The sequence below is a fragment of the Crinia signifera genome, chromosome 19, assembly GCF_055691185.1.
Source record: "Crinia signifera chromosome 19, ASM5569118v1, whole genome shotgun sequence".
NCBI lineage: Eukaryota > Metazoa > Chordata > Amphibia > Anura > Myobatrachidae > Crinia > Crinia signifera.
In genome coordinates, this window is record NC_139226.1 from 88,925,828 (window position 1) to 88,953,240 (window position 27,413).

Consider the following 27,413-nt stretch of genomic DNA (forward strand, 5'->3'; position numbering starts at 1 on the left):
TGGAGGTGTATTAGTGATTAGTGTGGGTAGTACAGGTAGGAGCAGGGGAGGTGTATAAGTGATTAGTGTGGGTAGTACAGGTGGGAGTAGGGGAGGTGTATTAGTGATTAGTGTGGGTAGTACAGGTGGGAGTAGGGGAGATGTATTAGTGATTAGTGTGGGTAATACAGGTGGGAGCAGGGGAGGTGTATTAGTGATTAGTGTGGGTAGTATAGGTGGGAGTAGGGGAGGTGTATTAGTGATTAGTGTGGGTAGTACAGGTGGGAGTAGGGGAGGTGTATTAGTGATTAGTGCAGGCAGTACAGGTAGGAGTAGGGGAGGTGTATTATTGATTAGTGTGGGTAGTACAGGTGGGAGTAGGGGAGGTGTGAGGGTGTATTAGTGTGGATAGTACAGGTGGGAGTAGGAGAGGTGTGAGGGTGTATTAGTGTGGGTAGTATAGGTGGGAGTAGGGGAGGTGTGAGGGTGTATTAGTGTGGGTAGTATAGGAGGGAGTAGGGGAGGTGTGAGGGTGAATTAGTGTGGGTAGTACAGGTGGGAGTAGGGGAGGTGTGAGGGTGTATTAGTGTGGATAGTACAGGTGGGAGTAGGGGAGGTGTGAGGGTGTATTAGTGTGGGTAGTATAGGAGGGAGTAGGGGAGGTGTGAGGGTGTATTAGTGTGGGTAGTATAGGTGGGAGTAGGGGAGGTGTGAGGGTGTATTAGTGTGGGTAGTATAGGTGTGAGGGTGTATTAGTGTGGCTAGTACAGGTGGGAGGGTGTATTAGTGTGGCTAGTACAGGTGGGTGTAGGGGATGTGTATTAGTGATTAGTGTGGGTAGTATAGGTGGGAGTAGGGGAGGTGTGAGGGTGTATTAGTGTGGGTAGTACAGGTGGGAGTAGGGGAGGTGTATTAGTGATTAGTGTGGGTAGTACAGGTGGGAGTAGGGGAGGTGGGAGGGTGTATTAGTGTGGGTAGTATAGGTGGGAGTAGGGGAGGAGTGGGTAGTACAGGTTGGGAGTAGGGAGGTGTGAGGGTGTATTAGTGTGGGTAGTATAGGAGGGAGTAGGGGAGGTGTGAGGGTGTATTAGTGTGGGTAGTACAGGTGGGAGTAGGGGAGATGTATTAGTGATTAGTGTGGGTAGTATAGGAGGGAGTAGGGGAGTTGTGAGGGTGTATTAGTGTGGGTAGTACAGGTGGGAGTAGGGGAGGTGTGAGGGTGTATTAGTGTGGGTAGTACAGGTTGGAGTAGGGGAGGTGTATTAGTGATTAGTGTGGGTAGTATAGGTGGGAGTAGGGGAGGTGTGAGGGTGTATTAGTGTGGGTAGTACAGGTGGGAGTAGGGGAGCTGTATTAGTGATTAGTGTGGGTAGTACAGGTGGGAGTAGGGGAGGTGTATTAGTTATTAGTGTGGGTAGTACAGGTAGGAGCAGGGGAGGTGTATTAGTGATTAGTGTGGGTAGTATAGGTGGGAGTAGGGGAGGTCGGAGGGTAGTACAGGTGGGAGTAGGGGAGGTGTGAGGGTGTATTAGTTTGGGTAGTATAGGTGGGAGTAGGGGAGGTGGGAGGGTGTATTAGTTTGGGTAGTATAGGTGGGAGTAGGGGAGGTGTGAGGGTGTATTAGTGTGGGTAGTACAGGTGGGAGTAGGGGAGGTGTGAGGGTGTATTAGTGTGCGTAGTACAGGTGGGAGTAGGGGAGGTGTGAGGGTGTATTAGTGTGCGTAGTACAGGTGGGAGTAGGGGAGGTGTATTAGTGATTAGTGTGGGTAGTACAGGGGGGAATAGGGGAGGTGTATTAGTGATTAGTGTGGGTAGTATAGGAGGGAGTAGGGGAGGTGTATTAGTGAGTAGTGTGGGTAGTACAGGTGGGAGTAGGGGAGGTGTATTAGTGATTAGTGTGGGTAGTATAGGAGGGAGTAGGGGAGGTGTGAGGGTGTATTAGTGTGGGTAGTACAGGTGGGAGTAGGGGAGGTGTGAGGGTGTATTAGTGTGGGTAGTATAGGAGGGAGTAGGGGAGGTGTATTAGTGATTAGTGTGGGTAGTACAGGTGGGAGTAGGGGAGGTGGGAGGGTGTATTAGTTTGGGTAGTATAGGTGGGAGTAGGGGAGGTGTGAGGGTGTATTAGTTAGGGTAGTACAGGTGGGAGTAGGGGAGGTGTGAGGGTGTATTAGTGTGCGTAGTACAGGTGGGAGTAGGGAGGTGTATTAGTGATTAGTGTGGGTAGTACAGGGGGGAATAGGGGAGGTGTATTAGTGATTAGTGTGGGTAGTATAGGAGGGAGTAGGGGAGGTGTATTAGTGAGTAGTGTGGGTAGTACAGGTGGGAGTAGGGAGGTGTATTAGTGATTAGTGTGGGTAGTATAGGAGGGAGTAGGGGAGGTGTGAGGGTGTATTAGTGTGGGTAGTACAGGTGGGAGTAGGGGAGGTGTGAGGGTGTATTAGTGTGGGTAGTATAGGAGGGAGTAGGGGAGGTGTATTAGTGATTAGTGTGGGTAGTACAGGTGGGAGTAGGGGAGGTGTATTAGTGATTAGTGTGGGTAGTACAGGTGGGAGTAGGGGAGGTGTATTAGTGATTAGTGTGGGTAGTACAGGTGGGAGTAGGGGAGGTGTATTAGTGATTAGTGTGGGTAGTATAGGAGGGAGTAGGGGAGGTGTATTAGTGATTAGTGTGGGTAGTACAGGTGGGAGTAGGGGAGGTGTATTAGTGATTAGTGTAGGTAGTACAGGTGGGAGTAGGGGAGGTGTATTAGTGATTAGTGTGGGTAGTATAGGAGGAAGTAGGGGAGGTGTGAGGGTGTATTAGTGTGGGTAGTACAGGTGGGAGTAGGGGAGGTGTGAGGGTGTATTAGTGTGGGTAGTACAGGTGGGAGTAGGGGAGGTGTATTAGTGATTAGTGTGGGTAGTACAGGTGGGAGTAGGGGAGGTGTATTAGTGATTAGTGTGGGTAGTACAGGTGGGAGTAGGGGAGGTGTATTAGTGATTAGTGTGGGTAGTACAGGTGGGAGTAGGGGAGGTGTATTAGTGATTAGTGTGGGTAGTACAGGTGGGAGTAGGGGAGGTGTATTAGTGATTAGTGTGGGTAGTACAGGTGGGAGTAGGGGAGGTGTATTAGTGATTAGTGTGGGTAGTACAGGTGGGAGTAGGGGAGGTGTATTAGTGATTAGTGTGGGTAGTACAGTTGGGAGCAGGGGAGGTGTATTAGTGATTAGTGTGGGTAGTACAGGTGGGAGTAGGGGAGGTGTCAGGGTGTATTAGTGTGGGTAATACAGGTGGGAGTAGGGGAGGTGTATTAGTGATTAGTGTGGGTAGTATAGGAGGGAGTAGGGGAGGTGCGAGGGTGTATTAGTGTGGGTAGTACAGGTGGGAGTAGGGGAGGTGTGAGGGTGTATTAGTGTGGGTAGTACAGGTGGGAGTAGGGGAGGTGTATTAGTGATTAGTGTGGGTAGTATAGGTGGGAGTAGGGGAGGTGTGAGGGTGTATTAGTGTGGGTAGTACAGGTGGGAGTAGGGGAGCTGTATTAGTGATTAGTGTGGGTAGTACAGGTGGGAGTAGGGGAGGTGTATTAGTGATTAGTGTGGGTAGTACAGGTAGGAGCAGGGGAGGTGTATTAGTGATTAGTGTGGGTAGTATAGGTGGGAGTAGGGGAGGTGGGAGGGTAGTACAGGTGGGAGTAGGGGAGGTGTGAGGGTGTATTAGTTTGGGTAGTATAGGTGGGAGTAGGGGAGGTGGGAGGGTGTATTAGTTTGGGTAGTATAGGTGGGAGTAGGGGAGGTGTGAGGGTGTATTAGTGTGGGTAGTACAGGTGGGAGTAGGGGAGGTGTGAGGGTGTATTAGTGTGCGTAGTACAGGTGGGAGTAGGGGAGGTGTGAGGGTGTATTAGTGTGCGTAGTACAGGTGGGAGTAGGGGAGGTGTATTAGTGATTAGTGTGGGTAGTACAGGGGGGAATAGGGGAGGTGTATTAGTGATTAGTGTGGGTAGTATAGGAGGGAGTAGGGGAGGTGTATTAGTGAGTAGTGTGGGTAGTACAGGTGGGAGTAGGGGAGGTGTATTAGTGATTAGTGTGGGTAGTATAGGAGGGAGTAGGGGAGGTGTGAGGGTGTATTAGTGTGGGTAGTACAGGTGGGAGTAGGGGAGGTGTGAGGGTGTATTAGTGTGGGTAGTATAGGAGGGAGTAGGGGAGGTGTATTAGTGATTAGTGTGGGTAGTACAGGTGGGAGTAGGGGAGGTGTATTAGTGATTAGTGTGGGTAGTACAGGTGGGAGTAGGGGAGGTGTATTAGTGATTAGTGTGGGTAGTACAGGTGGGAGTAGGGGAGGTGTATTAGTGATTAGTGTGGGTAGTACAGGTGGGAGTAGGGGAGGTGTATTAGTGATTAGTGTGGGTAGTATAGGAGGGAGTAGGGGAGGTGTGAGGGTGTATTAGTGTGGGTAGTACAGGTGGGAGTAGGGAGGTGTGAAGGTGTATTAGTGTGGGTAGTATAGGAGGGAGTAGGGGAGGTGTATTAGTGATTAGTGTGGGTAGTACAGGTGGGAGTAAAGGAGGTGGGAGGGTGTATTAGTTTGGGTAGTATAGGTGGGAGTAGGGGAGGTGTGAGGGTGTATTAGTGTGGGTAGTACAGGTGGGAGTAGGGGAGGTCTGAGGGTGTATTAGTGTGCGTAGTACAGGTGGGAGTAGGGGAGGTGTATTAGTGATTAGTGTGGGTAGTATAGGAGGGAGTAGGGGAGGTGTATTAGTGATTAGTGTGGGTAGTATAGGAGGGAGTAGGGGAGGTGTATTAGTGAGTAGTGTGGGTAGTACAGGTGGGAGTAGGGGAGGTGTATTAGTGATTAGTGTGGGTAGTATAGGAGGGAGTAGGGGAGGTGTGAGGGTGTATTAGTGTGGGTAGTACAGGTGGGAGTAGGGGAGGTGTGAGGGTGTATTAGTGTGGGTAGTATAGGAGGGAGTAGGGGAGGTGTATTAGTGATTAGTGTGGGTAGTACAGGTGGGAGTAGGGGAGGTGTATTAGTGATTAGTGTGGGTAGTACAGGTGGGAGTAGGGGAGGTGTATTAGTGATTAGTGTGGGTAGTACAGGTGGGAGTAGGGGAGGTGTATTAGTGATTAGTGTGGGTAGTATAGGAGGGAGTAGGGGAGGTGTATTAGTGATTAGTGTGGGTAGTAAGGTGGGAGTAGGGGAGGTGTATTAGTGATTAGTGTAGGTAGTACAGGTGGGAGTAGGGGAGGTGTATTAGTGATTAGTGTGGGTAGTATAGGAGGGAGTAGGGGAGGTGTGAGGGTGTATTAGTGTGGGTAGTACAGGTGGGAGTAGGGGAGGTGTGAGGGTGTATTAGTGTGGGTAGTACAGGTGGGAGTAGGGGAGGTGTATTAGTGATTAGTGTGGGTAGTACAGGTGGGAGTAGGGGAGGTGTATTAGTGATTAGTGTGGGTAGTACAGGTGGGAGTAGGGGAGGTGTATTAGTGATTAGTGTGGGTAGTACAGGTGGGAGTAGGGGAGGTGTATTAGTGATTAGTGTGGGTAGTACAGGTGGGAGTAGGGGAGGTGTATTAGTGATTAGTGTGGGTAGTACAGGTGGGAGTAGGGGAGGTGTATTAGTGATTAGTGTGGGTAGTACAGGTGGGAGTAGGGGAGGTGTATTAGTGATTAGTGTGGGTAGTACAGTTGGGAGCAGGGGAGGTGTATTAGTGATTAGTGTGGGTAGTACAGGTGGGAGTAGGGGAGGTGTCAGGGTGTATTAGTGTGGGTAGTACAGGTGGGAGTAGGGGAGGTGTATTAGTGATTAGTGTGGGTAGTATAGGAGGGAGTAGGGGAGGTGCGAGGGTGTATTAGTGTGGGTAGTACAGGTGGGAGTAGGGGAGGTGTGAGGGTGTATTAGTGTGGGTAGTACAGGTGGGAGTAGGGGAGGTGTATTAGTGATTAGTGTGGGTAGTATAGGTGGGAGTAGGGGAGGTGTGAGGGTGTATTAGTGTGGGTAGTACAGGTGGGAGTAGGGAGCTGTATTAGTGATTAGTGTGGGTAGTACAGGTGGGAGTAGGGGAGGTGTATTAGTGATTAGTGTGGGTAGTACAGGGGGGAATAGGGGAGGTGTATTAGTGATTTGTGTGGGTAGTACAGGTAGGAGCAGGGGAGGTGTATTAGTGATTAGTGTGGGTAGTACAGGTGGGAGTAGGGGAGGTGTATTAGTGATTAGTGTGGGTAGTACAGGTGGGAGTAGGGGAGGTGTATTAGTGATTAGTGTGGGTAGTACAGGTAGGAGTAGGGGAGGTGTATTAGTGATTAGTGTGGGTAGTATAGGTGGGAGTAGGGGAGGTGTGAGGGTGTATTAGTGTGGGTAGTACAAGTGGGAGTAGGGGAGGTGTATTAGTGATTAGTGTGGGTAGTACAGGTGGGAGTAGGGGAGGTGTGAGGGTGTATTAGTGTGGGTAGTACAGGTTGGAGTAGGGGAGGTGTATTAGTGATTAGTGTGGGTAGTATAGGTGGGAGTAGGGGAGGTGTGAGGGTGTATTAGTGTGGGTAGTACAGGTGGGAGTAGGGGAGCTGTATTAGTGATTAGTGTGGGTAGTACAGGTGGGAGTAGGGGAGGTGTATTAGTGATTAGTGTGGGTAGTACAGGGGGGAATAGGGGAGGTGTATTAGTGATTTGTGTGGGTAGTACAGGTAGGAGCAGGGGAAGTGTATTAGTGATTAGTGTGGGTAGTACAGGTAGGAGCAGGGGAGGTGTATTAGTGATTAGTGTGGGTAGTACAGGTGGGAGTAGGGGAGGTGTATTAGTGATTAGTGTGGGTAGTACAGGTGGGAGTAGGGGAGGTGTATTAGTGATTAGTGTGGGTAGTACAGGTAGGAGCAGGGGAGGTGTATTAGTGATTAGTGTGGGTAGTATAGGTGGGAGTAGGGGAGGTGGGAGGGTAGTACAGGTGGGAGTAGGGGAGGTGTGAGGGTGTATTAGTTTGGGTAGTATAGGTGGGAGTAGGGGAGGTGGGAGGGTGTATTAGTTTGGGTAGTATAGGTGGGAGTAGGGGAGGTGTGAGGGTGTATTAGTGTGGGTAGTACAGGTGGGAGTAGGGGAGGTGTGAGGGTGTATTAGTGTGCGTAGTACAGGTGGGAGTAGGGGAGGTGTATTAGTGATTAGTGTGGGTAGTACAGGGGGGAATAGGGGAGGTGTATTAGTGATTAGTGTGGGTAGTATAGGAGGGAGTAGGGGAGGTGTATTAGTGAGTAGTGTGGGTAGTACAGGTGGGAGTAGGGGAGGTGTATTAGTGATTAGTGTGGGTAGTACAGGTGGGAGCAGGGGAGGTGTATTAGTGATTAGTGTGGGTAGTACAGGTAGGAGCAGGGGAGGTGTATAAGTGATTAGTGTGGGTAGTACAGGTGGGAGTAGGGGAGGTGTATTAGTGATTAGTGTGGGTAGTACAGGTGGGAGCAGGGGAGATGTATTAGTGATTAGTGTGGGTAATACAGGTGGGAGCAGGGAAGGTGTATTAGTGATTAGTGTGGGTAGTATAGGTGGAGTAGGGGAGGTGTATTAGTGATTAGTGTGGGTAGTACAGGTGGGAGTAGGGGAGGTGTATTAGTGATTAGTGCAGGCAGTACAGGTAGGAGTAGGGGAGGTGTATTATTGATTAGTGTGGGTAGTACAGGTGGGAGTAGGGGAGGTGTGAGGGTGTATTAGTGTGGATAGTACAGGTGGGAGTAGGAGAGGTGTGAGGGTGTATTAGTGTGGGTAGTATAGGTGGGAGTAGGGGAGGTGTGAGGGTGTATTAGTGTGGGTAGTATAGGAGGGAGTAGGGGAGGTGTGAGGGTGTATTAGTGTGGGTAGTACAGGTGGGAGTAGGGGAGGTGTGAGGGTGTATTAGTGTGGATAGTACAGGTGGGAGTAGGGGAGGTGTGAGGGTGTATTAGTGTGGGTAGTATAGGAGGGAGTAGGGGAGGTGTGAGGGTGTATTAGTGTGGGTAGTATAGGTGGGAGTAGGGGAGGTGTGAGGGTGTATTAGTGTGGGTAGTATAGGTGTGAGGGTGTATTAGTGTGGCTAGTACAGGTGGGAGGGTGTATTAGTGTGGCTAGTACAGGTGGGTGTAGGGGATGTGTATTAGTGATTAGTGTGGGTAGTATAGGTAGGAGTAGGGGAGGTGTGAGGGTGTATTAGTGTGGGTAGTACAGGTGGGAGTAGGGGAGGTGTATTAGTGATTAGTGTGGGTAGTACAGGTGGGAGTAGGGGAGGTGGGAGGGTGTATTAGTGTGGGTAGTATAGGTGGGAGTAGGGGAGGAGTGGGTAGTACAGGTTGGGAGTAGGGGAGGTGTGAGGGTGTATTAGTGTGGGTAGTATAGGAGGGAGTAGGGGAGGTGTGAGGGTGTATTAGTGTGGGTAGTACAGGTGGGAGTAGGGGAGATGTATTAGTGATTAGTGTGGGTAGTATAGGAGGGAGTAGGGGAGGTGTGAGGGTGTATTAGTGTGGGTAGTACAGGTGGGAGTAGGGGAGGTGTGAGGGTGTATTAGTGTGGGTAGTACAGGTGGGAGTAGGGGAGGTGTGAGGGTGTATTAGTGTGGGTAGTACAGGTTGGAGTAGGGGAGGTGTATTAGTGATTAGTGTGGGTAGTATAGGTGGGAGTAGGGGAGGTGTGAGGGTGTATTAGTGTGGGTAGTACAGGTGGGAGTAGGGGAGCTGTATTAGTGATTAGTGTGGGTAGTACAGGTGGGAGTAGGGGAGGTGTATTAGTGATTAGTGTGGGTAGTACACGTAGGAGCAGGGGAGGTGTATTAGTGATTAGTGTGGGTAGTATAGGTGGGAGTAGGGGAGGTGGGAGGGTAGTACAGGTGGGAGTAGGGGAGGTGTGAGGGTGTATTAGTTTGGGTAGTATAGGTGGGAGTAGGGGAGGTGGGAGGGTGTATTAGTTTGGGTAGTATAGGTGGGAGTAGGGGAGGTGTGAGGGTGTATTAGTGTGGGTAGTACAGGTGGGAGTAGGGGAGGTGTGAGGGTGTATTAGTGTGCATAGTACAGGTGGGAGTAGGGGAGGTGTATTAGTGATTAGTGTGGGTAGTACAGGGGGGAATAGGGGAGGTGTATTAGTGATTAGTGTGGGTAGTATAGGAGGGAGTAGGGGAGGTGTATTAGTGAGTAGTGTGGGTAGTACAGGTGGGAGTAGGGGAGGTGTATTAGTGATTAGTGTGGGTAGTACAGGTGGGAGCAGGGGAGGTGTATTAGTGATTAGTGTGGGTAGTACAGGTGGGAGTAGGGGAGGTGTATTAGTGATTAGTGTGGGTAGTACAGGTGGGAGCAGGGGAGGTGTATTAGTGATTAGTGTGGGTAGTACAGGTGGGAGCAGGGGAGGTGTATTAGTGATTAGTGTGGGTAGTACAGGTAGGAGAAGGGGAGGTGTATTAGTGATTAGTGTGGGTAGTATAGGTGGGAGTAGGGGAGGTGTATTAGTGATTAGTGTGGGTAGTACAGGTGGGAGTAGGGGAGATGTATTAGTGATTAGTGTGGGTAATACAGGTGGGAGCAGGGGAGGTGTATTAGTGATTAGTATGGGTAGTATAGGTGGGAGTAGGGGAGGTGTATTAGTGATTAGTGTGGGTAGTACAGGTGGGAGTAGGGGAGGTGTATTAGTGATTAGTGCAGGCAGTACAGGTAGGAGTAGGGGAGGTGTATTATTGATTAGTGTGGGTAGTACAGGTGGGAGTAGGGGAGGTGTGAGGGTGTATTAGTGTGGATAGTACAGGTGGGAGTAGGAGAGGTGTGAGGGTGTATTAGTGTGGGTAGTATAGGTGGGAGTAGGGGAGGTGTATTAGTGATTAGTGTGGATAGTACAGGTGGGAGTAGGGGAGGTGTGAGGGTGTATTAGTGTGGGTAGTATAGGAGGGAGTAGGGGAGGTGTGAGGGTGTATTAGTGTGGGTAGTATAGGTGGGAGTAGGGGAGGTGTGAGGGTGTATTAGTGTGGGTAGTATAGGTGTGAGGGTGTATTAGTGTGGCTAGTACAGGTGGGAGGGTGTATTAGTGTGGCTAGTACAGGTGGGTGTAGGGGATGTGTATTAGTGATTAGTGTGGGTAGTATAGGTGGGAGTAGGGGAGGTGTGAGGGTGTATTAGTGTGGGTAGTACAGGTGGGAGTAGGGGAGGTGTATTAGTGATTAGTGTGGGTAGTACAGGTGGGAGTAGGGGAGGTGGGAGGGTGTATTAGTGTGGGTAGTACAGGTGGGAGTAGGGGAGGTGTATTAGTGATTAGTGTGGGTAGTACAGGTGGGAGTAGGGGAGGTGGGAGGGTGTATTAGTGTGGGTAGTATAGGTGGGAGTAGGGGAGGAGTGGGTAGTACAGGTTGGGAGTAGGGGAGGTGTGAGGGTGTATTAGTGTGGGTAGTATAGGAGGGAGTAGGGGAGGTGTGAGGGTGTATTAGTGTGGGTAGTACAGGTGGGAGTAGGGGAGATGTATTAGTGATTAGTGTGGGTAGTATAGGAGGGAGTAGGGGAGGTGTGAGGGTGTATTAGTGTGGGTAGTACAGGTGGGAGTAGGGGAGGTGTGAGGGTGTATTAGTGTGGGTAGTACAGGTTGGAGTAGGGGAGGTGTATTAGTGATTAGTGTGGGTAGTATAGGTGGGAGTAGGGGAGGTGTGAGGGTGTATTAGTGTGGGTAGTACAGGTGGGAGTAGGGGAGCTGTATTAGTGATTAGTGTGGGTAGTACAGGTGGGAGTAGGGGAGGTGTATTAGTGATTAGTGTGGGTAGTACAGGTAGGAGCAGGGGAGGTGTATTAGTGATTAGTGTGGGTAGTATAGGTGGGAGTAGGGAGGTGGGAGGGTAGTACAGGTGGGAGTAGGGGAGGTGTGAGGGTGTATTAGTTTGGGTAGTATAGGTGGGAGTAGGGGAGGTGGGAGGGTGTATTAGTTTGGGTAGTATAGGTGGGAGTAGGGGAGGTGTGAGGGTGTATTAGTGTGGGTAGTATAGGTGGGAGTAGGGGAGGTGTATTAGTGATTAGTGTGGGTAGTACAGGGGGGAATAGGGGAGGTGTATTAGTGATTAGTGTGGGTAGTATAGGAGGGAGTAGGGGAGGTGTATTAGTGAGTAGTGTGGGTAGTACAGGTGGGAGTAGGGGAGGTGTATTAGTGATTAGTGTGGGTAGTACAGGTGGGAGTAGGGGAGGTGTATTAGTGATTAGTGTGGGTAGTACAGGTGGGAGCAGGGGAGGTGTATTAGTGATTAGTGTGGGTAGTAAGGTAGGAGCAGGGGAGGTGTATTAGTGATTAGTGTGGGTAGTATAGGTGGGAGTAGGGGAGGTGTATTAGTGATTAGTGTGGGTAGTACAGGTGGGAGTAGGGGAGATGTATTAGTGATTAGTGTGGGTAATACAGGTGGGAGCAGGGGAGGTGTATTAGTGATTAGTGTGGGGTAGTATAGGTGGGAGTAGGGGAGGTGTATTCGTGAATAGTGTGGGTAGTACAGGTGGGAGTAGGGGAGGTGTATTAGTGATTAGTGCAGGCAGTACAGGTAGGAGTAGGGGAGGTGTATTATTGATTAGTGTGGGTAGTACAGGTGGGAGTAGGGGAGGTGTGAGGGTGTATTAGTGTGGATAGTACAGGTGGGAGTAGGAGAGGTGTGAGGGTGTATTAGTGTGGGTAGTATAGGTGGAGTAGGGGAGGTGTATTAGTGATTAGTGTGGGTAGTACAGGGGGGAATAGGGGAGGTGTATTAGTGATTAGTGTGGGTAGTATAGGAGGGAGTAGGGGAGGTGTATTAGTGATTAGTGTGGGTAGTACAGGTGGGAGTAGGGGAGGTGTATTAGTGATTAGTGTGGGTAGTACAGGTGGGAGCAGGGGAGGTGTATTAGTGATTAGTGTGAGTAGTACAGGTGGGAGTAGGGGAGGTGTATTAGTGATTAGTGTGGGTAGTACAGGTTGGAGTAGGGGAGGTGTATTAGTGATTAGTGTGGGTAGTATAGGTGGGAGTAGGGAGGTGTGAGGGTGTATTAGTGTGGGTAGTACAAGTGGGAGTAGGGGAGGTGTATTAGTGATTAGTGTGGGTAGTACAGGTGGGAGTAGGGGAGGTGTGAGGGTGTATTAGTGTGGGTAGTACAGGTTGGAGTAGGGGAGGTGTATTAGTGATTAGTGTGGGTAGTATAGGTGGGAGTAGGGGAGGTGTGAGGGTGTATTAGTGTGGGTAGTACAGGTGGGAGTAGGGGAGCTGTATTAGTGATTAGTGTGGGTAGTACAGGTGGGAGTAGGGGAGGTGTATTAGTGATTAGTGTGGGTAGTACAGGTGGGAGTAGGGGAGGTGTATTAGTGATTAGTGTGGGTAGTACAGGTAGGAGCAGGGGAGGTGTATTAGTGATTAGTGTGGGTAGTATAGGTGGGAGTAGGGGAGGTGGGAGGGTAGTACAGGTGGGAGTAGGGGAGGTGTGAGGGTGTATTAGTTTGGGTAGTATAGGTGGGAGTAGGGGAGGTGGGAGGGTGTATTAGTTTGGGTAGTATAGGTGGGAGTAGGGGAGGTGTGAGGGTGTATTAGTGTGGGTAGTACAGGTGGGAGTAGGGGAGGTGTGAGGGTGTATTAGTGTGCGTAGTACAGGTGGGAGTAGGGGAGGTGTATTAGTGATTAGTGTGGGTAGTACAGGGGGGAATAGGGGAGGTGTATTAGTGATTAGTGTGGGTAGTATAGGAGGGAGTAGGGGAGGTGTATTAGTGAGTAGTGTGGGTAGTACAGGTGGGAGTAGGGGAGGTGTATTAGTGATTAGTGTGGGTAGTACAGGTGGGAGCAGGGGAGGTGTATTAGTGATTAGTGTGGGTAGTACAGGTGGGAGCAGGGGAGGTGTATTAGTGATTAGTGTGGGTAGTACAGGTAGGAGCAGGGGAGGTGTATAAGTGATTAGTGTGGGTAGTACAGGTGGGAGTAGGGGAGGTGTATTAGTGATTAGTGTGGGTAGTACAGGTGGGAGTAGGGGAGATGTATTAGTGATTAGTGTGGGTAATACAGGTGGGAGCAGGGAAGGTGTATTAGTGATTAGTGTGGGTAGTATAGGTGGGAGTAGGGGAGGTGTATTAGTGATTAGTGTGGGTAGTACAGGTGGGAGTAGGGGAGGTGTATTAGTGATTAGTGCAGGCAGTACAGGTAGGAGTAGGGGAGGTGTATTATTGATTAGTGTGGGTAGTACAGGTGGAGTAGGGGAGGTGTGAGGGTGTATTAGTGTGGATAGTACAGGTGGGAGTAGGAGAGGTGTGAGGGTGTATTAGTGTGGGTAGTATAGGTGGGAGTAGGGGAGGTGTGAGGGTGTATTAGTGTGGGTAGTATAGGAGGGAGTAGGGGAGGTGTGAGGGTGTATTAGTGTGGGTAGTACAGGTGGGAGTAGGGGAGGTGTGAGGGTGTATTAGTGTGGATAGTACAGGTGGGAGTAGGGGAGGTGTGAGGGTGTATTAGTGTGGGTAGTATAGGAGGGAGTAGGGGAGGTGTGAGGGTGTATTAGTGTGGGTAGTATAGGTGGGAGTAGGGGAGGTGTGAGGGTGTATTAGTGTGGGTAGTATAGGTGTGAGGGTGTATTAGTGTGGCTAGTACAGGTGGGAGGGTGTATTAGTGTGGCTAGTACAGGTGGGTGTAGGGGATGTGTATTAGTGATTAGTGTGGGTAGTATAGGTGGGAGTAGGGGAGGTGTGAGGGTGTATTAGTGTGGGTAGTACAGGTGGGAGTAGGGGAGGTGTATTAGTGATTAGTGTGGGTAGTACAGGTGGGAGTAGGGGAGGTGGGAGGGTGTATTAGTGTGGGTAGTATAGGTGGGAGTAGGGGAGGAGTGGGTAGTACAGGTTGGGAGTAGGGGAGGTGTGGAGGGTGTATTAGTGTGGGTAGTATAGGAGGGAGTAGGGGAGGTGTGAGGGTGTATTAGTGTGGGTAGTACAGGTGGGAGTAGGGAGATGTATTAGTGATTAGTGTGGGTAGTATAGGAGGGAGTAGGGGAGGTGTGAGGGTGTATTAGTGTGGGTAGTACAGGTGGGAGTAGGGGAGGTGTGAGGGTGTATTAGTGTGGGTAGTACAGGTGGGAGTAGGGGAGGTGTGAGGGTGTATTAGTGTGGGTAGTACAGGTTGGAGTAGGGGAGGTGTATTAGTGATTAGTGTGGGTAGTATAGGTGGGAGTAGGGGAGGTGTGAGGGTGTATTAGTGTGGGTAGTACAGGTGGGAGTAGGGGAGCTGTATTAGTGATTAGTGTGGGTAGTACAGGTGGGAGTAGGGGAGGTGTATTAGTGATTAGTGTGGGTAGTACACGTAGGAGCAGGGGAGGTGTATTAGTGATTAGTGTGGGTAGTATAGGTGGGAGTAGGGGAGGTGGGAGGGTAGTACAGGTGGGAGTAGGGGAGGTGTGAGGGTGTATTAGTTTGGGTAGTATAGGTGGGAGTAGGGGAGGTGGGAGGGTGTATTAGTTTGGGTAGTATAGGTGGGAGTAGGGGAGGTGTGAGGGTGTATTAGTGTGGGTAGTACAGGTGGGAGTAGGGGAGGTGTGAGGGTGTATTAGTGTGCATAGTACAGGTGGGAGTAGGGGAGGTGTATTAGTGATTAGTGTGGGTAGTACAGGGGGGAATAGGGGAGGTGTATTAGTGATTAGTGTGGGTAGTATAGGAGGGAGTAGGGGAGGTGTATTAGTGAGTAGTGTGGGTAGTACAGGTGGGAGTAGGGGAGGTGTATTAGTGATTAGTGTGGGTAGTACAGGTGGGAGCAGGGGAGGTGTATTAGTGATTAGTGTGGGTAGTACAGGTGGGAGTAGGGGAGGTGTATTAGTGATTAGTGTGGGTAGTACAGGTGGGAGCAGGGGAGGTGTATTAGTGATTAGTGTGGGTAGTACAGGTGGGAGCAGGGAGGTGTATTAGTGATTAGTGTGGGTAGTACAGGTAGGAGCAGGGGAGGTGTATTAGTGATTAGTGTGGGTAGTATAGGTGGGAGTAGGGGAGGTGTATTAGTGATTAGTGTGGGTAGTACAGGTGGGAGTAGGGGAGATGTATTAGTGATTAGTGTGGGTAATACAGGTGGGAGCAGGGGAGGTGTATTAGTGATTAGTATGGGTAGTATAGGTGGGAGTAGGGGAGGTGTATTAGTGATTAGTGTGGGTAGTACAGGTGGGAGTAGGGGAGGTGTATTAGTGATTAGTGCAGGCAGTACAGGTAGGAGTAGGGGAGGTGTATTATTGATTAGTGTGGGTAGTACAGGTGGGAGTAGGGGAGGTGTGAGGGTGTATTAGTGTGGATAGTACAGGTGGGAGTAGGAGAGGTGTGAGGGTGTATTAGTGTGGGTAGTATAGGTGGGAGTAGGGGAGGTGTATTAGTGATTAGTGTGGATAGTACAGGTGGGAGTAGGGGAGGTGTGAGGGTGTATTAGTGTGGGTAGTATAGGAGGGAGTAGGGGAGGTGTGAGGGTGTATTAGTGTGGGTAGTATAGGTGGGAGTAGGGGAGGTGTGAGGGTGTATTAGTGTGGGTAGTATAGGTGTGAGGGTGTATTAGTGTGGCTAGTACAGGTGGGAGGGTGTATTAGTGTGGCTAGTACAGGTGGGTGTAGGGGATGTGTATTAGTGATTAGTGTGGGTAGTATAGGTGGGAGTAGGGGAGGTGTGAGGGTGTATTAGTGTGGGTAGTACAGGTGGGAGTAGGGGAGGTGTATTAGTGATTAGTGTGGGTAGTACAGGTGGGAGTAGGGGAGGTGGGAGGGTGTATTAGTGTGGGTAGTATAGGTGGGAGTAGGGGAGGAGTGGGTAGTACAGGTTGGGAGTAGGGGAGGTGTGAGGGTGTATTAGTGTGGGTAGTATAGGAGGGAGTAGGGGAGGTGTGAGGGTGTATTAGTGTGGGTAGTACAGGTGGAGTAGGGGAGATGTATTATGATTAGTGTGGGTAGTATAGGAGGGAGTAGGGGAGGTGTGAGGGTGTATTAGTGTGGGTAGTACAGGTGGGAGTAGGGGAGGTGTGAGGGTGTATTAGTGTGGGTAGTACAGGTTGGAGTAGGGGAGGTGTATTAGTGATTAGTGTGGGTAGTATAGGTGGAGTAGGGGAGGTGTGAGGGTGTATTAGTGTGGGTAGTACAGGTGGGAGTAGGGGAGCTGTATTAGTGATTAGTGTGGGTAGTACAGGTGGGAGTAGGGGGAGGTGTATTAGTGATTAGTGTGGGTAGTACAGGTAGGAGCAGGGGAGGTGTATTAGTGATTAGTGTGGGTAGTATAGGTGGGAGTAGGGGAGGTGGGAGGGTAGTACAGGTGGGAGTAGGGGAGGTGTGAGGGTGTATTAGTTTGGGTAGTATAGGTGGGAGTAGGGGAGGTGGGAGGGTGTATTAGTTTGGGTAGTATAGGTGGGAGTAGGGGAGGTGTGAGGGTGTATTAGTGTGGGTAGTATAGGTGGGAGTAGGGGAGGTGTATTAGTGATTAGTGTGGGTAGTACAGGGGGGAATAGGGGAGGTGTATTAGTGATTAGTGTGGGTAGTATAGGAGGGAGTAGGGGAGGTGTATTAGTGAGTAGTGTGGGTAGTACAGGTGGGAGTAGGGGAGGTGTATTAGTGATTAGTGTGGGTAGTACAGGTGGGAGTAGGGGAGGTGTATTAGTGATTAGTGTGGGTAGTACAGGTGGGAGCAGGGGAGGTGTATTAGTGATTAGTGTGGGTAGTACAGGTAGGAGCAGGGGAGGTGTATTAGTGATTAGTGTGGGTCGTATAGGTGGGAGTAGGGGAGGTGTATTAGTGATTAGTGTGGGTAGTACAGGTGGGAGTAGGGGAGATGTATTAGTGATTAGTGTGGGTAATACAGGTGGGAGCAGGGGAGGTGTATTAGTGATTAGTGTGGGTAGTATAGGTGGGAGTAGGGGAGGTGTATTCGTGAATAGTGTGGGTAGTACAGGTGGGAGTAGGGGAGGTGTATTAGTGATTAGTGCAGGCAGTACAGGTAGGAGTAGGGGAGGTGTATTATTGATTAGTGTGGGTAGTACAGGTGGGAGTAGGGGAGGTGTGAGGGTGTATTAGTGTGGATAGTACAGGTGGGAGTAGGAGAGGTGTGAGGGTGTATTAGTGTGGGTAGTATAGGTGGGAGTAGGGGAGGTGTATTAGTGATTAGTGTGGGTAGTACAGGGGGGAATAGGGGAGGTGTATTAGTGATTAGTGTGGGTAGTATAGGAGGGAGTAGGGGAGGTGTATTAGTGAGTAGTGTGGGTAGTACAGGTGGGAGTAGGGGAGGTGTATTAGTGATTAGTGTGGGTAGTACAGGTGGGAGCAGGGGAGGTGTATTAGTGATTAGTGTGAGTAGTACAGGTGGGAGTAGGGGAGGTGTATTAGTGATTAGTGTGGGTAGTACAGGGGGTAATAGGGGAGGTGTATTAGTGATTTGTGTGGGTAGTACAGGTAGGAGCAGGGGAGGTGTATTAGTGATTAGTGTGGGTAGTATAGGTGGGAGTAGGGGAGGTGGGAGGGTAGTACAGGTGGGAGTAGGGGAGGTGTGAGGGTGTATTAGTTTAGGTAGTATAGGTGGGAGTAGGGGAGTTGGGAGGGTGTATTAGTTTGGGTAGTATAGGTGGGAGTAGGGGAGGTGTGAGGGTGTATTAGTGTGGGTAGTACAGGTGGGAGTAGGGGAGGTGTGAGGGTGTATTAGTGTGCGTAGTACAGGTGGGAGTAGGGGAGGTGTATTAGTGATTAGTGTGGGTAGTACAGGGGGGAATAGGGGAGGTGTATTAGTGATTAGTGTGGGTAGTACAGGGGGGAATAGGGGAGGTGTATTAGTGATTAGTGTGGGTAGTATAGGAGGGAGTAGGGGAGGTGTATTAGTGAGTAGTGTGGGTAGTACAGGTGGGAGTAGGGGAGGTGTATTAGTGATTAGTGTGGGTAGTACAGGTGGGAGCAGGGGAGGTGTATTAGTGATTAGTGTGGGTAGTACAGGTGGGAGTAGGGGAGGTGTATTAGTGATTAGTGTGGGTAGTACAGGTGGGAGCAGGGGAGGTTTATTAGTGATTAGTGTGGGTAGTACAGGTGGGAGCAGGGGAGGTGTATTAGTGATTAGTGTGGGTAGTACAGGTAGGAGCAGGGGAGGTGTATTAGTGATTAGTGTGGGTAGTATAGGTGGGAGTAGGGGAGGTGTATTAGTGATTAGTGTGGGTAGTACAGGTGGGAGTAGGGGAGATGTATTAGTGATTAGTGTGGGTAATACAGGTGGGAGCAGGGGAGGTGTATTAGTGATTAGTGTGGGTAGTATAGGTGGGAGTAGGGGAGGTGTATTAGTGATTAGTGTGGGTAGTACAGGTGGGAGTAGGGGAGGTGTATTAGTAAATAGTGCAGGCAGTACAGGTAGGAGTAGGGGAGGTGTATTATTGATTAGTGTGGGTAGTATAGGTGGGAGTAGGGGAGGTGTGAGGGTGTATTAGTGTGGATAGTACAGGTGGGAGTAGGAGAGGTGTGAGGGTGTATTAGTGTGGGTAGTATAGGTGGGAGTAGGGGAGGTGTGAGGGTGTATTAGTGTGGGTAGTATAGGAGGGAGTAGGGGAGGTGTGAGGGTGTATTAGTGTGGGTAGTACAGGTGGGAGTAGGGGAGGTGTGAGGGTGTATTAGTGTGGAAAGTACAGGTGGAGTAGGGGAGGTGTGAGGGTGTATTAGTGTGGGTAGTATAGGAGGGAGTAGGGGAGGTGTGAGGGTGTATTAGTGTGGGTAGTATAGGTGGGAGTAGGGGAGGTGTGAGGGTGTATTAGTGTGGGTAGTACAGGTGGGAGTAGGGAGGTGTATTAGTGATTAGTGTGGGTAGTACAGGTGGGAGTAGGGGAGGTGGGAGGGTGTATTAGTGTGGGTAGTATAGGTGGGAGTAGGGGAGGAGTGGGTAGTACAGGTTGGGAGTAGGGGAGGTGTGAGGGTGTATTAGTGTGGGTAGTATAGGAGGGAGTAGGGGAGGTGTGAGGGTGTATTAGTGTGGGTAGTACAGGTGGGAGTAGGGGAGATGTATTAGTGATTAATGTGGGTAGTACAGGTGGGGGTAGGGGAGATGTGAGGGTGTATTAGTGTGGGTAGTACAGGTGGGAGTAGGGGAGATGTATTAGTGATTAGTGTGGGTAGTACAGGTGGGAGTAGGGGAGGTGTATTAGTGATTAGTGTGGGTAGTACAGGTGGGAGTAGGGGAGGTGTATTAGTGATTAGTGTGGGTAGTACAGGTGGGAGTAGGGGAGATGTGAGGGTGTATTAGTGTGGGTAGTACAGGTGGGAGTAGGGGAGATGTATTAGTGATTAGTGTGGGTAGTACAGGTGGGAGTAGGGGAGGTGTATTAGTGATTAGTGTGGGTAGTACAGGTGGGAGTAGGGGAGGTGTGAGGGTGTATTAGTGTGGGTAGTACAGGTAGAAGTAGGGGAGGTGTGAGGGTGTATTAGTGTGGGTAGTATAGGAGGGAGTAGGGGAGGTGTGAGGGTGTATTAGTGTGGGTAGTACATGTGGGAGTAGGGGAGGTGTGAGGGTGTATTAGTGTGGGTAGTACAGGAGGGAGTAGGGGAGGTGTATTAGTGTGGGTAGTATAGGAGGGAGTAGGGGAGGTGTATCAGTGATTAGTGTGGGTAGTACATGTGGGAGTAGGGGAGGTGTATTAGTGATTAGTGTGGGTAGTACAGGTGGGAGTAGGGGAGGTGTATCAGTGATTAGTGTGGGTAGTATAGGATGGAGTAGGGAAAACTTTAAAACGTTTACCCCTAAGATACAAGGGGTAAATTTACTAAGAGGGGAGTTCTATTGAAGATGGGCTCTTGCCCATAGCAACCAATCACATTTCAAGAAGTTGAAACTGATTGTTTGCTATGGGCAACATCACATCTTCAATAGAACTGCTATCTTAAGTAAATTTACCCCTAAGACACTAGTTGGTAAATTTTAGTAAGCTTCTAAAAATGAAAAGAGGTGATGTTGCCCATAGCAACCAAATATACCCCTAGTCATAAGAACATGTAACCGGGTAATAAGAAGACACATAGGGGGAAATTTACTAAGAACACAAAAAAATCGTATTGTTTATACGAATAGATATGACTAACATAGGGCTGTTCTAGCCGTATGCAAAGTCGTATTCCGGAGGAAAATGTACTAATCAGTCATATTTGACTGTCTTTGTTTACATCGTGCGGCACCCCCCCCCTCGAATATCGCCACTGGCCGGCTTGTTTCCTAGTGTCCAATCAGAAGCCAAAAGCCAAGCCAATAGCGCTAATTGGTGGGCGGAGCCGCACAATGTAAACAAAGACAGCGTGCGGCTCCTACTCAGTACGTCATGTTCGCGTTCTCGGTTTGTTTTTTTGCCAAGTCCCCCTGGAGCCTACATGGCACGAAGAGGACCAGATCTATGCCGGAGGAGACTTGTAAGTATAATTTGCTTCCACAGGTACTCCACAGGATTTCTTCAGGACCACAATGGACGGATGGAGGGTGACCTATCTAGGGGCTCAAGATAGGGAAGTATCTGTATGAAAGGGCTCAGTATGTAATAAAGTTTTATTTTTATTGGGTGTCTGTGTGTTTATTTAACTATTTGTATTACTGTGGAACTACAAGTTCCAGCGGGCCCTTGAATGCCCCGCATGCTGAGACTTGTGGTTCTCTAAGTTCCTGCATGCGGGGGAGGCTTGCTGGGACTCATAGTTCCACAGCGATATACAATAGTTTCATTCTATCTTTTACACACTTTAATCAGCCCGCTGGTCACCGCTCAAGGGCCACCGGGGACAGCCCCAGGCTTTAACCTGGGTAGGGTAATTCTGGAGGGGAGGGGACCCATTCATTGGGGGGTCACCAGGACCCCTGCCCAGGCTGACCGGTCAGGGGGTAATGTTTTGGCTGCGGGAACTTATATAATAAGTGTCCCCTGGCTGTGACTGATCCGTGCAGGCTTCTGCCAAAAACGCCAGGAAATTGTATTTTCCTGGCATATTTGGCTTGGAATTAGCGACCATTTACCGCTAATTAGCGACCGTATTTTCAATACAATCGCTCAGTAAATTAGGAATCATCATTCTGTTTAATGGTGATTCCTATTCGTATTTACCGATGGCATATACAAATACGAATGTGCCATAAATACGAAATGTTGTATTTTTGGCATAGTAAATGGCAAAAATACGAATACGTGTAAAAAAAATTGTATTTTACTATACATATTTTTTTTGCTGTATTTGCCTTAGTAAATTTCCCCCATAGAATGATGACGCCGTCTGAGCCTGATCTAACATACAGTGTGTGAATAAGCCCCAGTATGTGAGGCACATGTGCAGCTGATTAGTACAGGACACACCATTCTCCATAATTCCCCAGTGCCCATTGGCACAGACATGCATGGTAGATTAATATTAGCAGAATACCATATACTACGGCAATGTGTATCTATCCTGCTTATATAGTATAAAGGACACAGCTGCAGGCCAAGTAATGTTTTATAGATCGTGAAACTCCAAGGTGACTTAGCAACCTCCAAATCCACAATGCAGGATCCATTATACTACAGGTACTGTCATTTAGATTCATGGAACGTACCATTAAATAATCCTGGGGTAGAGGGTGCGGAGTAGGAGAACAGGAAGGGTGAAGCCTACCACAGATCCCCACACTGGGGTGTTTTTGTGTCGCCCTCGGCCTTTATTATTACATGTATCAGGTGGAATAATTATGATCATAGTGAGGATGAAGCACCTAACCGATACTGTTATTAGGTAAATAGGAAGGAATGTATTGTACACATTAAGGGCAGAATTCTCTTACATCTGCGGCCGCACATCGCTGGCTACCGCAGACATAATTATCGCATACACTAACTTGCGTTAAGAGCTGGCCGGCGATGTGCAGTGGCTTCCCCTCCCTCCCTTACCTGGCCGGGTGCTGCTGCGGGCCGGCTCTCTTCCCTGCACCCGGAAGAGGATTTACAGTGCAGGGAGGAGGGGCTGATTCACAGATAGATGCTAATAGTGCAGCCTCTGGGTGTTTGCATGTAGGGAATGTGCTCAAGTATTCCAAAGCCACAGCAGGTGTCTTGTGTACTAAGAGGACCACCGCCAGGGTCTGTGACAATCAGCTGGGTATTAGGATGCATCATCTGATCAACTGCGTAACCATCGGGTGACATCGTCCATCTAAATGACCCTACGGACCTCCGCCAACTAACCACAGCCTTCCAATCAGACCGCAGGCTTCACTACCCGTACTGTCTGGAGCCAGAGCAGCATTGCGGCAAATGCTGACTGAGGCGCAGACAAATAAACACTGGTTAATACTAATCGATACACCTAGTGCCCTAAAGCAATAACAAAGGCCAATCGCCCAATTATTAGAACATGGGCCCAGTAACTGTATAATGTGCACCTATGAGCTCCATACCATGTTCCCCCTTAGGAAATCTAAAGTCAAACACAAAATGAATAGGCAATATATAATGGACTGCCTGTAATTTATACCCAAACATCTGCAACATTCCTGAATACAGGGTAATGCCCCAAACTGTGCAATAGACGGCACCGCTGAGATCAATAGCGATATGGGAGGTGCCAAGAAACAAAAGATCCACTGGTTAAACACTGAACAATATCGTTCAGTGCCATCACCGGGACCCCCAGCAAACATGGAGCCACTGACTATATCAGATATGACTATGTTCACGTGATAGGGGTTATCGTTAACATTCTGGGGAAGCAAGCATAGTTAAAAATATAGTAGGTACTCAGTATGAACACCCCCCACCCAAATCTAACTCTCGCTGCACATGTGACATCTGCCCCACCTGCAGTGCAGCATGATTTTGTCCTAGGCACATAAGTGATTACCTTGTACAATGAGGTGTACACGGGAGGTTTTGGGGTGATTGTCTGTCTGCACGGAGCAGGTGTAGGGTCCCTCGTCATATATGTCCACATTCTGGATCTCGATACTGTACTGGCTCTTGGTGTTGGCCATAAGGATCACCCGACTGTCTATAGACCACTTGTCGTTGCCGGTGTATAAAATGGTGCTGCGGTTCAGCCAGGCCACCCGGGTGACTCTGTTATCCACCGTGCACCTGCAGAGGAGACAGAATTGGGATAGAGACATTACACTTCCACACTGCACAAATGAATCTACAAACTGACACAAAAAAATTAAAATACATGGAAAACTCACGTCAAACTTTTCATGTGACCTTTTGTCTATGCCGCCTTTTTGGTGATGACATACACGGCCGAATTCAGACATGATCGCTAAGCACCTTTTTTCTCAAATGGGCAAAACTATGCTGCACTGCAGGTGGGGCAGAAGTAACGTGCAGAGAGAGATTTTGGTTCTGTGCAGGGTAAATATTGGCTGCTTTACTCTTACACTGCAATGAATACCCCTTTTACACATTCCCAGGTTATAACCTGGGTCCAACCCAGGTTGAACATGGGTGAGCCCTGTGTTCAGGGGCAGTGTAAACGGGTAACCTGTGTCATTCCACCCAGGACCTGTTTTCACCAATGGTACATAATTACCTCCTAACCGCAGCATCCTGTGGTCAGCCTCTGCTGCTGCCTGCTAAACTATGCAGCTGGGAGCTGGATGCCTGTGTGTGGCGTCCAGTCACCTCACGGACGGAGGCTGGGGACGCATGGAGGCTGGGGAAGCACCGCAGCTTTCCCAGATGCTGGGCTTGCCCCCTGTGTGTCCGTTGGAGTCATGGGGGTCCAGGCTGGCGAATTTCCTGACATCTTCTCCAAGCACCCAGGACCCGCCTTCGCGGACGTCTACCGCCTGGCATTATGTCAATTAGGGACACCATGTAAAAGTAGTCAAATGCTGGGGCGCACCCAGGTCCAAAATCCCAGGTGTGACCCAGCATTTTGGTGTAAAAAGAATATTAGATTTCAGTTTGAACACATCCCACCCATGCCTAACTCTCTCTGCACGTTACATCTGCCCCACCTGCAGTGCAACATGGTTTTGTCCATTTGAGAAAAAAGTGCTTTGCGATCAGATCTGAATTAGACACATTAATTGACCCTATATACCATAACCACACTGCAGTATACATACATGCTGTATATAGGATACCCTAGACGTCAGTTAGACACCTCTCATACCGTACAGGGCTCCTGACATATGTGATATAGGGGCTTCTCTGTCCCCTTTGAGATGCTGTCAGAGTGGCTGCTGGGAAGTGGCTTATTGTGCTGCGTGCAGACATTGCGCACTCCCCATACACTACCGCCACTGAGCACCAGGACCTCTATTTAGAGCACTTTACACACAGCTAAGTGCTGGTCCATAGCTGGGCAGGCTCCACTCAATAGCACATATTGAAGCGTGTCTGTGACTTTTGCTCTACACAGCACAAATGTTTTTCTCCTTTAGAACTGGTAATGGTCCTCGCTCCTGCATGCCAGGATTAGCTCTCAGGCGCAGCAGGTCTTGCAAAGTGGCGAGAAGTGAATTAGAGGAAGGAAAATTGAAGGAACACCGGTTCCTACTCAGTGATCCGCGGACCCGCTTCCCAGGCAGGGAGAATACTTTGCTGCCATTTCAATAAATGGAACGTAAATCCTCCTCAGAGCAGATCATTTCAGTGCATTATATAGGACAGCTGAGGTCTGATAATAAGCTGTACAAAAGGAACAGTTATATCTGGTACAACGGGCGAAGTCAATGTTATCCCCACCCCCCTCCAGCGGATCCAATGTGTGACATAAGTCCACGCGACCCCTCCGTACTCTGGTCACCCGCAGAGGGCAGAACAGTAATCACATTCTAATGCCTGGGATCAGAACTAGGGGGAGGGGTTTATGTTTATGTAATAACGGTACATACCGTAGAGACTATTGAAATGATAGCCCTAAGCTGCCATTGGTGGTTTGTTGGTCTATATATTATACTGTCAAAATACTAACGGCTTCTGCAATGTACTTTAATTTTGAGCGGTGATTGTCAGTACCAGGCCCCCTTGACAGCCCGGCCCCTCACAATGTCAGACAGGAAAGTCAGCACCAGGCCCCTCACATTGTCAGACTGGATCGTCAGCACCAGTGCCTCTACATATCCCCCGATGTAGGCCTGCGCCCCACTCAAATAATGGCTTCCCTCTCCATGACTGGTAAGATTTAAATTCATCCGGTGCTCACCAGAGCTTAGAGGTGATGTCTTCAGGTAAATGTTACCCAGAAATCTGCTCTATAGACTAGAGGTGAAGATGAAAGGGTCATTGGCTGCTCCAGGGGTCGGGGGGGGGGGGGGGTCTTCTGTTATCACATAATTCTCAGAGTACAGCTACCCACTGGGGATTTTCTGACTCTCCTTTACAATGAAGCCAGAAAGGATTAAGGTGGTATTAATTCCAAATTCATTAACGCACTGTAGGAATCGATCAGCTGTAACACATATCCCAGCTAATGGGAATGGATTAACAAAACGTAAGTGAGGCTCATTGAGTATTGCCACAAACCCGGCCTGCTGGAGGCTGCAGACCGGAGTATTCATCTTTCCTATAGTGCATATGAGTGTATTGCATGACGTTCTATATAACTCTGCAACCAAGAGCAGCCGTGAGGGAGGTGGAGGTTTCCCGAGGCACGACCACCACTTTCTGGTGACACATTATATACTGTAGGACTGAGGTGCCACATTACGTCATTTTTGTCCAACTTTCTGGGTTTGGTGCCAGTTTGGTCTAAAACAAACCATTAAAATACAAAGTACTGTATGTACATAATGTATATACAGTAGTCTATATACTAAGCCTTGGATAAAGTAGCAGCCAATCAGCTCCTAACTGCCATGTTACTGGCTGTGTTTCAAAAATGACTGGAGTTGATTGGCTGGTAGTTTATCTCCCCTTTATCTGTAAAGGTCCCATTACATACACTTGTGTGAGGTGATGCATGCGATACAATACTCCGGCAAGTGACTCAGCGGCTCGATCACATGTATATAATATGCAGTCCTTTTTATATAGCACACACATATTCCGCAGCGTTTTACAAAGAATATTTGAACATTCAACAATAATTCCTGCCTCAGTGGAGCTTACACTCTATATTCCCTACCACATGTACACGCACACACAGACATTCTGGGCTCAATTTTGTTGGTAGCCATTTAGCCTACCAGTATTTTTTGGGATTGTGGGAGGAAACCGGAGTACCCGGCGTAAACCCACGCAATCATGGGGAGAATATACAAACTCCACACTGTTAGGGCCATGGTGGGAATCAAACCCAGGACCTCAGTGCTGTGAGGCAGTAATGCTAACCATTACACCATCCGTACTGCCCCAATCTCTTTGCATTGATATGTCACATGCCGTTCCAGCATGGGCTGCGGGTCCGATAAATCTATAATGCTGTACTTGCAATCTGGTACTGCGCACCGGACCTGAGATAAAGCATGTGCAATTTGTCACTTTTAGCCCGATGCGTCGAAATTGGGCAAAGAGCTTGTACTCACCTGACGGTTACAGGACCGGCCTTGAATCCCATGACCTCAGGCAGGAGGAGTAACTCTACACAGAGTATTCTTTCCTAGTCCTGACTGTATCAGAGTTGTATTGGCAGATATTGTGCTTTGCAAAGACTATAAAGGACACTTTGGAGCCCACTGCTCAGTGTCTATTAGTAGCAGACACAGTGACGGGACGCGGAATGGCTGTAACACCTTTGCAGCATGTGAAACCAGCCTCTCCAAGCACCAGTATCGATTGTGCTGACACCGCGCTGACTCCATTCAGCGACAACTTATCAGACGTGGAACGAGAAATGAATGCGTGTGATTGGAAGGACACATATCCTGTTATACTGTGAACAACATGTATTTATCTGTAAAGAAAGCCGTCACCTGCGCTGTATGACTGGGAGCGGACACAAGCGTGGGTCAGAACCACAGTGTAGGGATGTCCATCGACCATTGATGTCCGGTGTCAAATAGTTTTGACATCAATGGGGGAGAACCAGATGGTTTCCCACCATCAATGTCAAGCTTAAACGAATAGTTTAGTTTTTTCCTGGGACACAGAGCATAGCTCCACCCAGGACACTCGTGAAGCCCCGTCCTCGTATTCTTATTGGCCCACAGTCAAAGACAATGGATGACCATCATTATGTAAAAACATTGATGGTCATCCATTGCATAGTTATGCAACATCGATGGCCAGTTGTAATTTTGACATCGATGGCAAAGGCAGGAAAGCTGCAACATTTATATTACAGATACGAGATTACCCATAAGCCTCAGTGTAATGCCATGTGTCTGTACAGCAAAGTAAACAGGTAAAGGACTTTGAAATGCATCATTGATCGGATGTAATGGGAAGATAGACAAGCACACATAAGGTCAGTCCCGGAGACCAGGAACATATATATAAATATAACGATGGATTAAGGGACCACTAAATCCACACTGGTTAGTGTGACCCTGATGTTCCAATGTAGCTGTTATAAGTTATTATGAGATCCGGATGGTCGACATTAAGAAGGTTCACACAATTAAAATGTCAACACAAGCAGAAG

At 49.0% G+C, this 27,413-nt stretch overlaps 1 protein-coding gene across 4 annotated transcripts in view; it reads right to left on the reverse strand.

Moving 5' to 3' along the window:
* The window catches only part of LOC146042715 (opioid-binding protein/cell adhesion molecule homolog), a 503,537-nt gene that overhangs the window by 36,927 nt on the left and 439,197 nt on the right, over positions 1–27,413 (reverse strand). For all 4 annotated transcript variants that reach the window (XM_083162896.1, XM_083162895.1, XM_083162894.1 and 1 more), the window contains one exon: positions 22,731–22,963. In XM_083162896.1, coding sequence (XP_083019022.1) covers positions 22,731–22,963 — 233 coding nt within the window. The remainder of the gene's footprint in view (positions 1–22,730; positions 22,964–27,413) is intronic.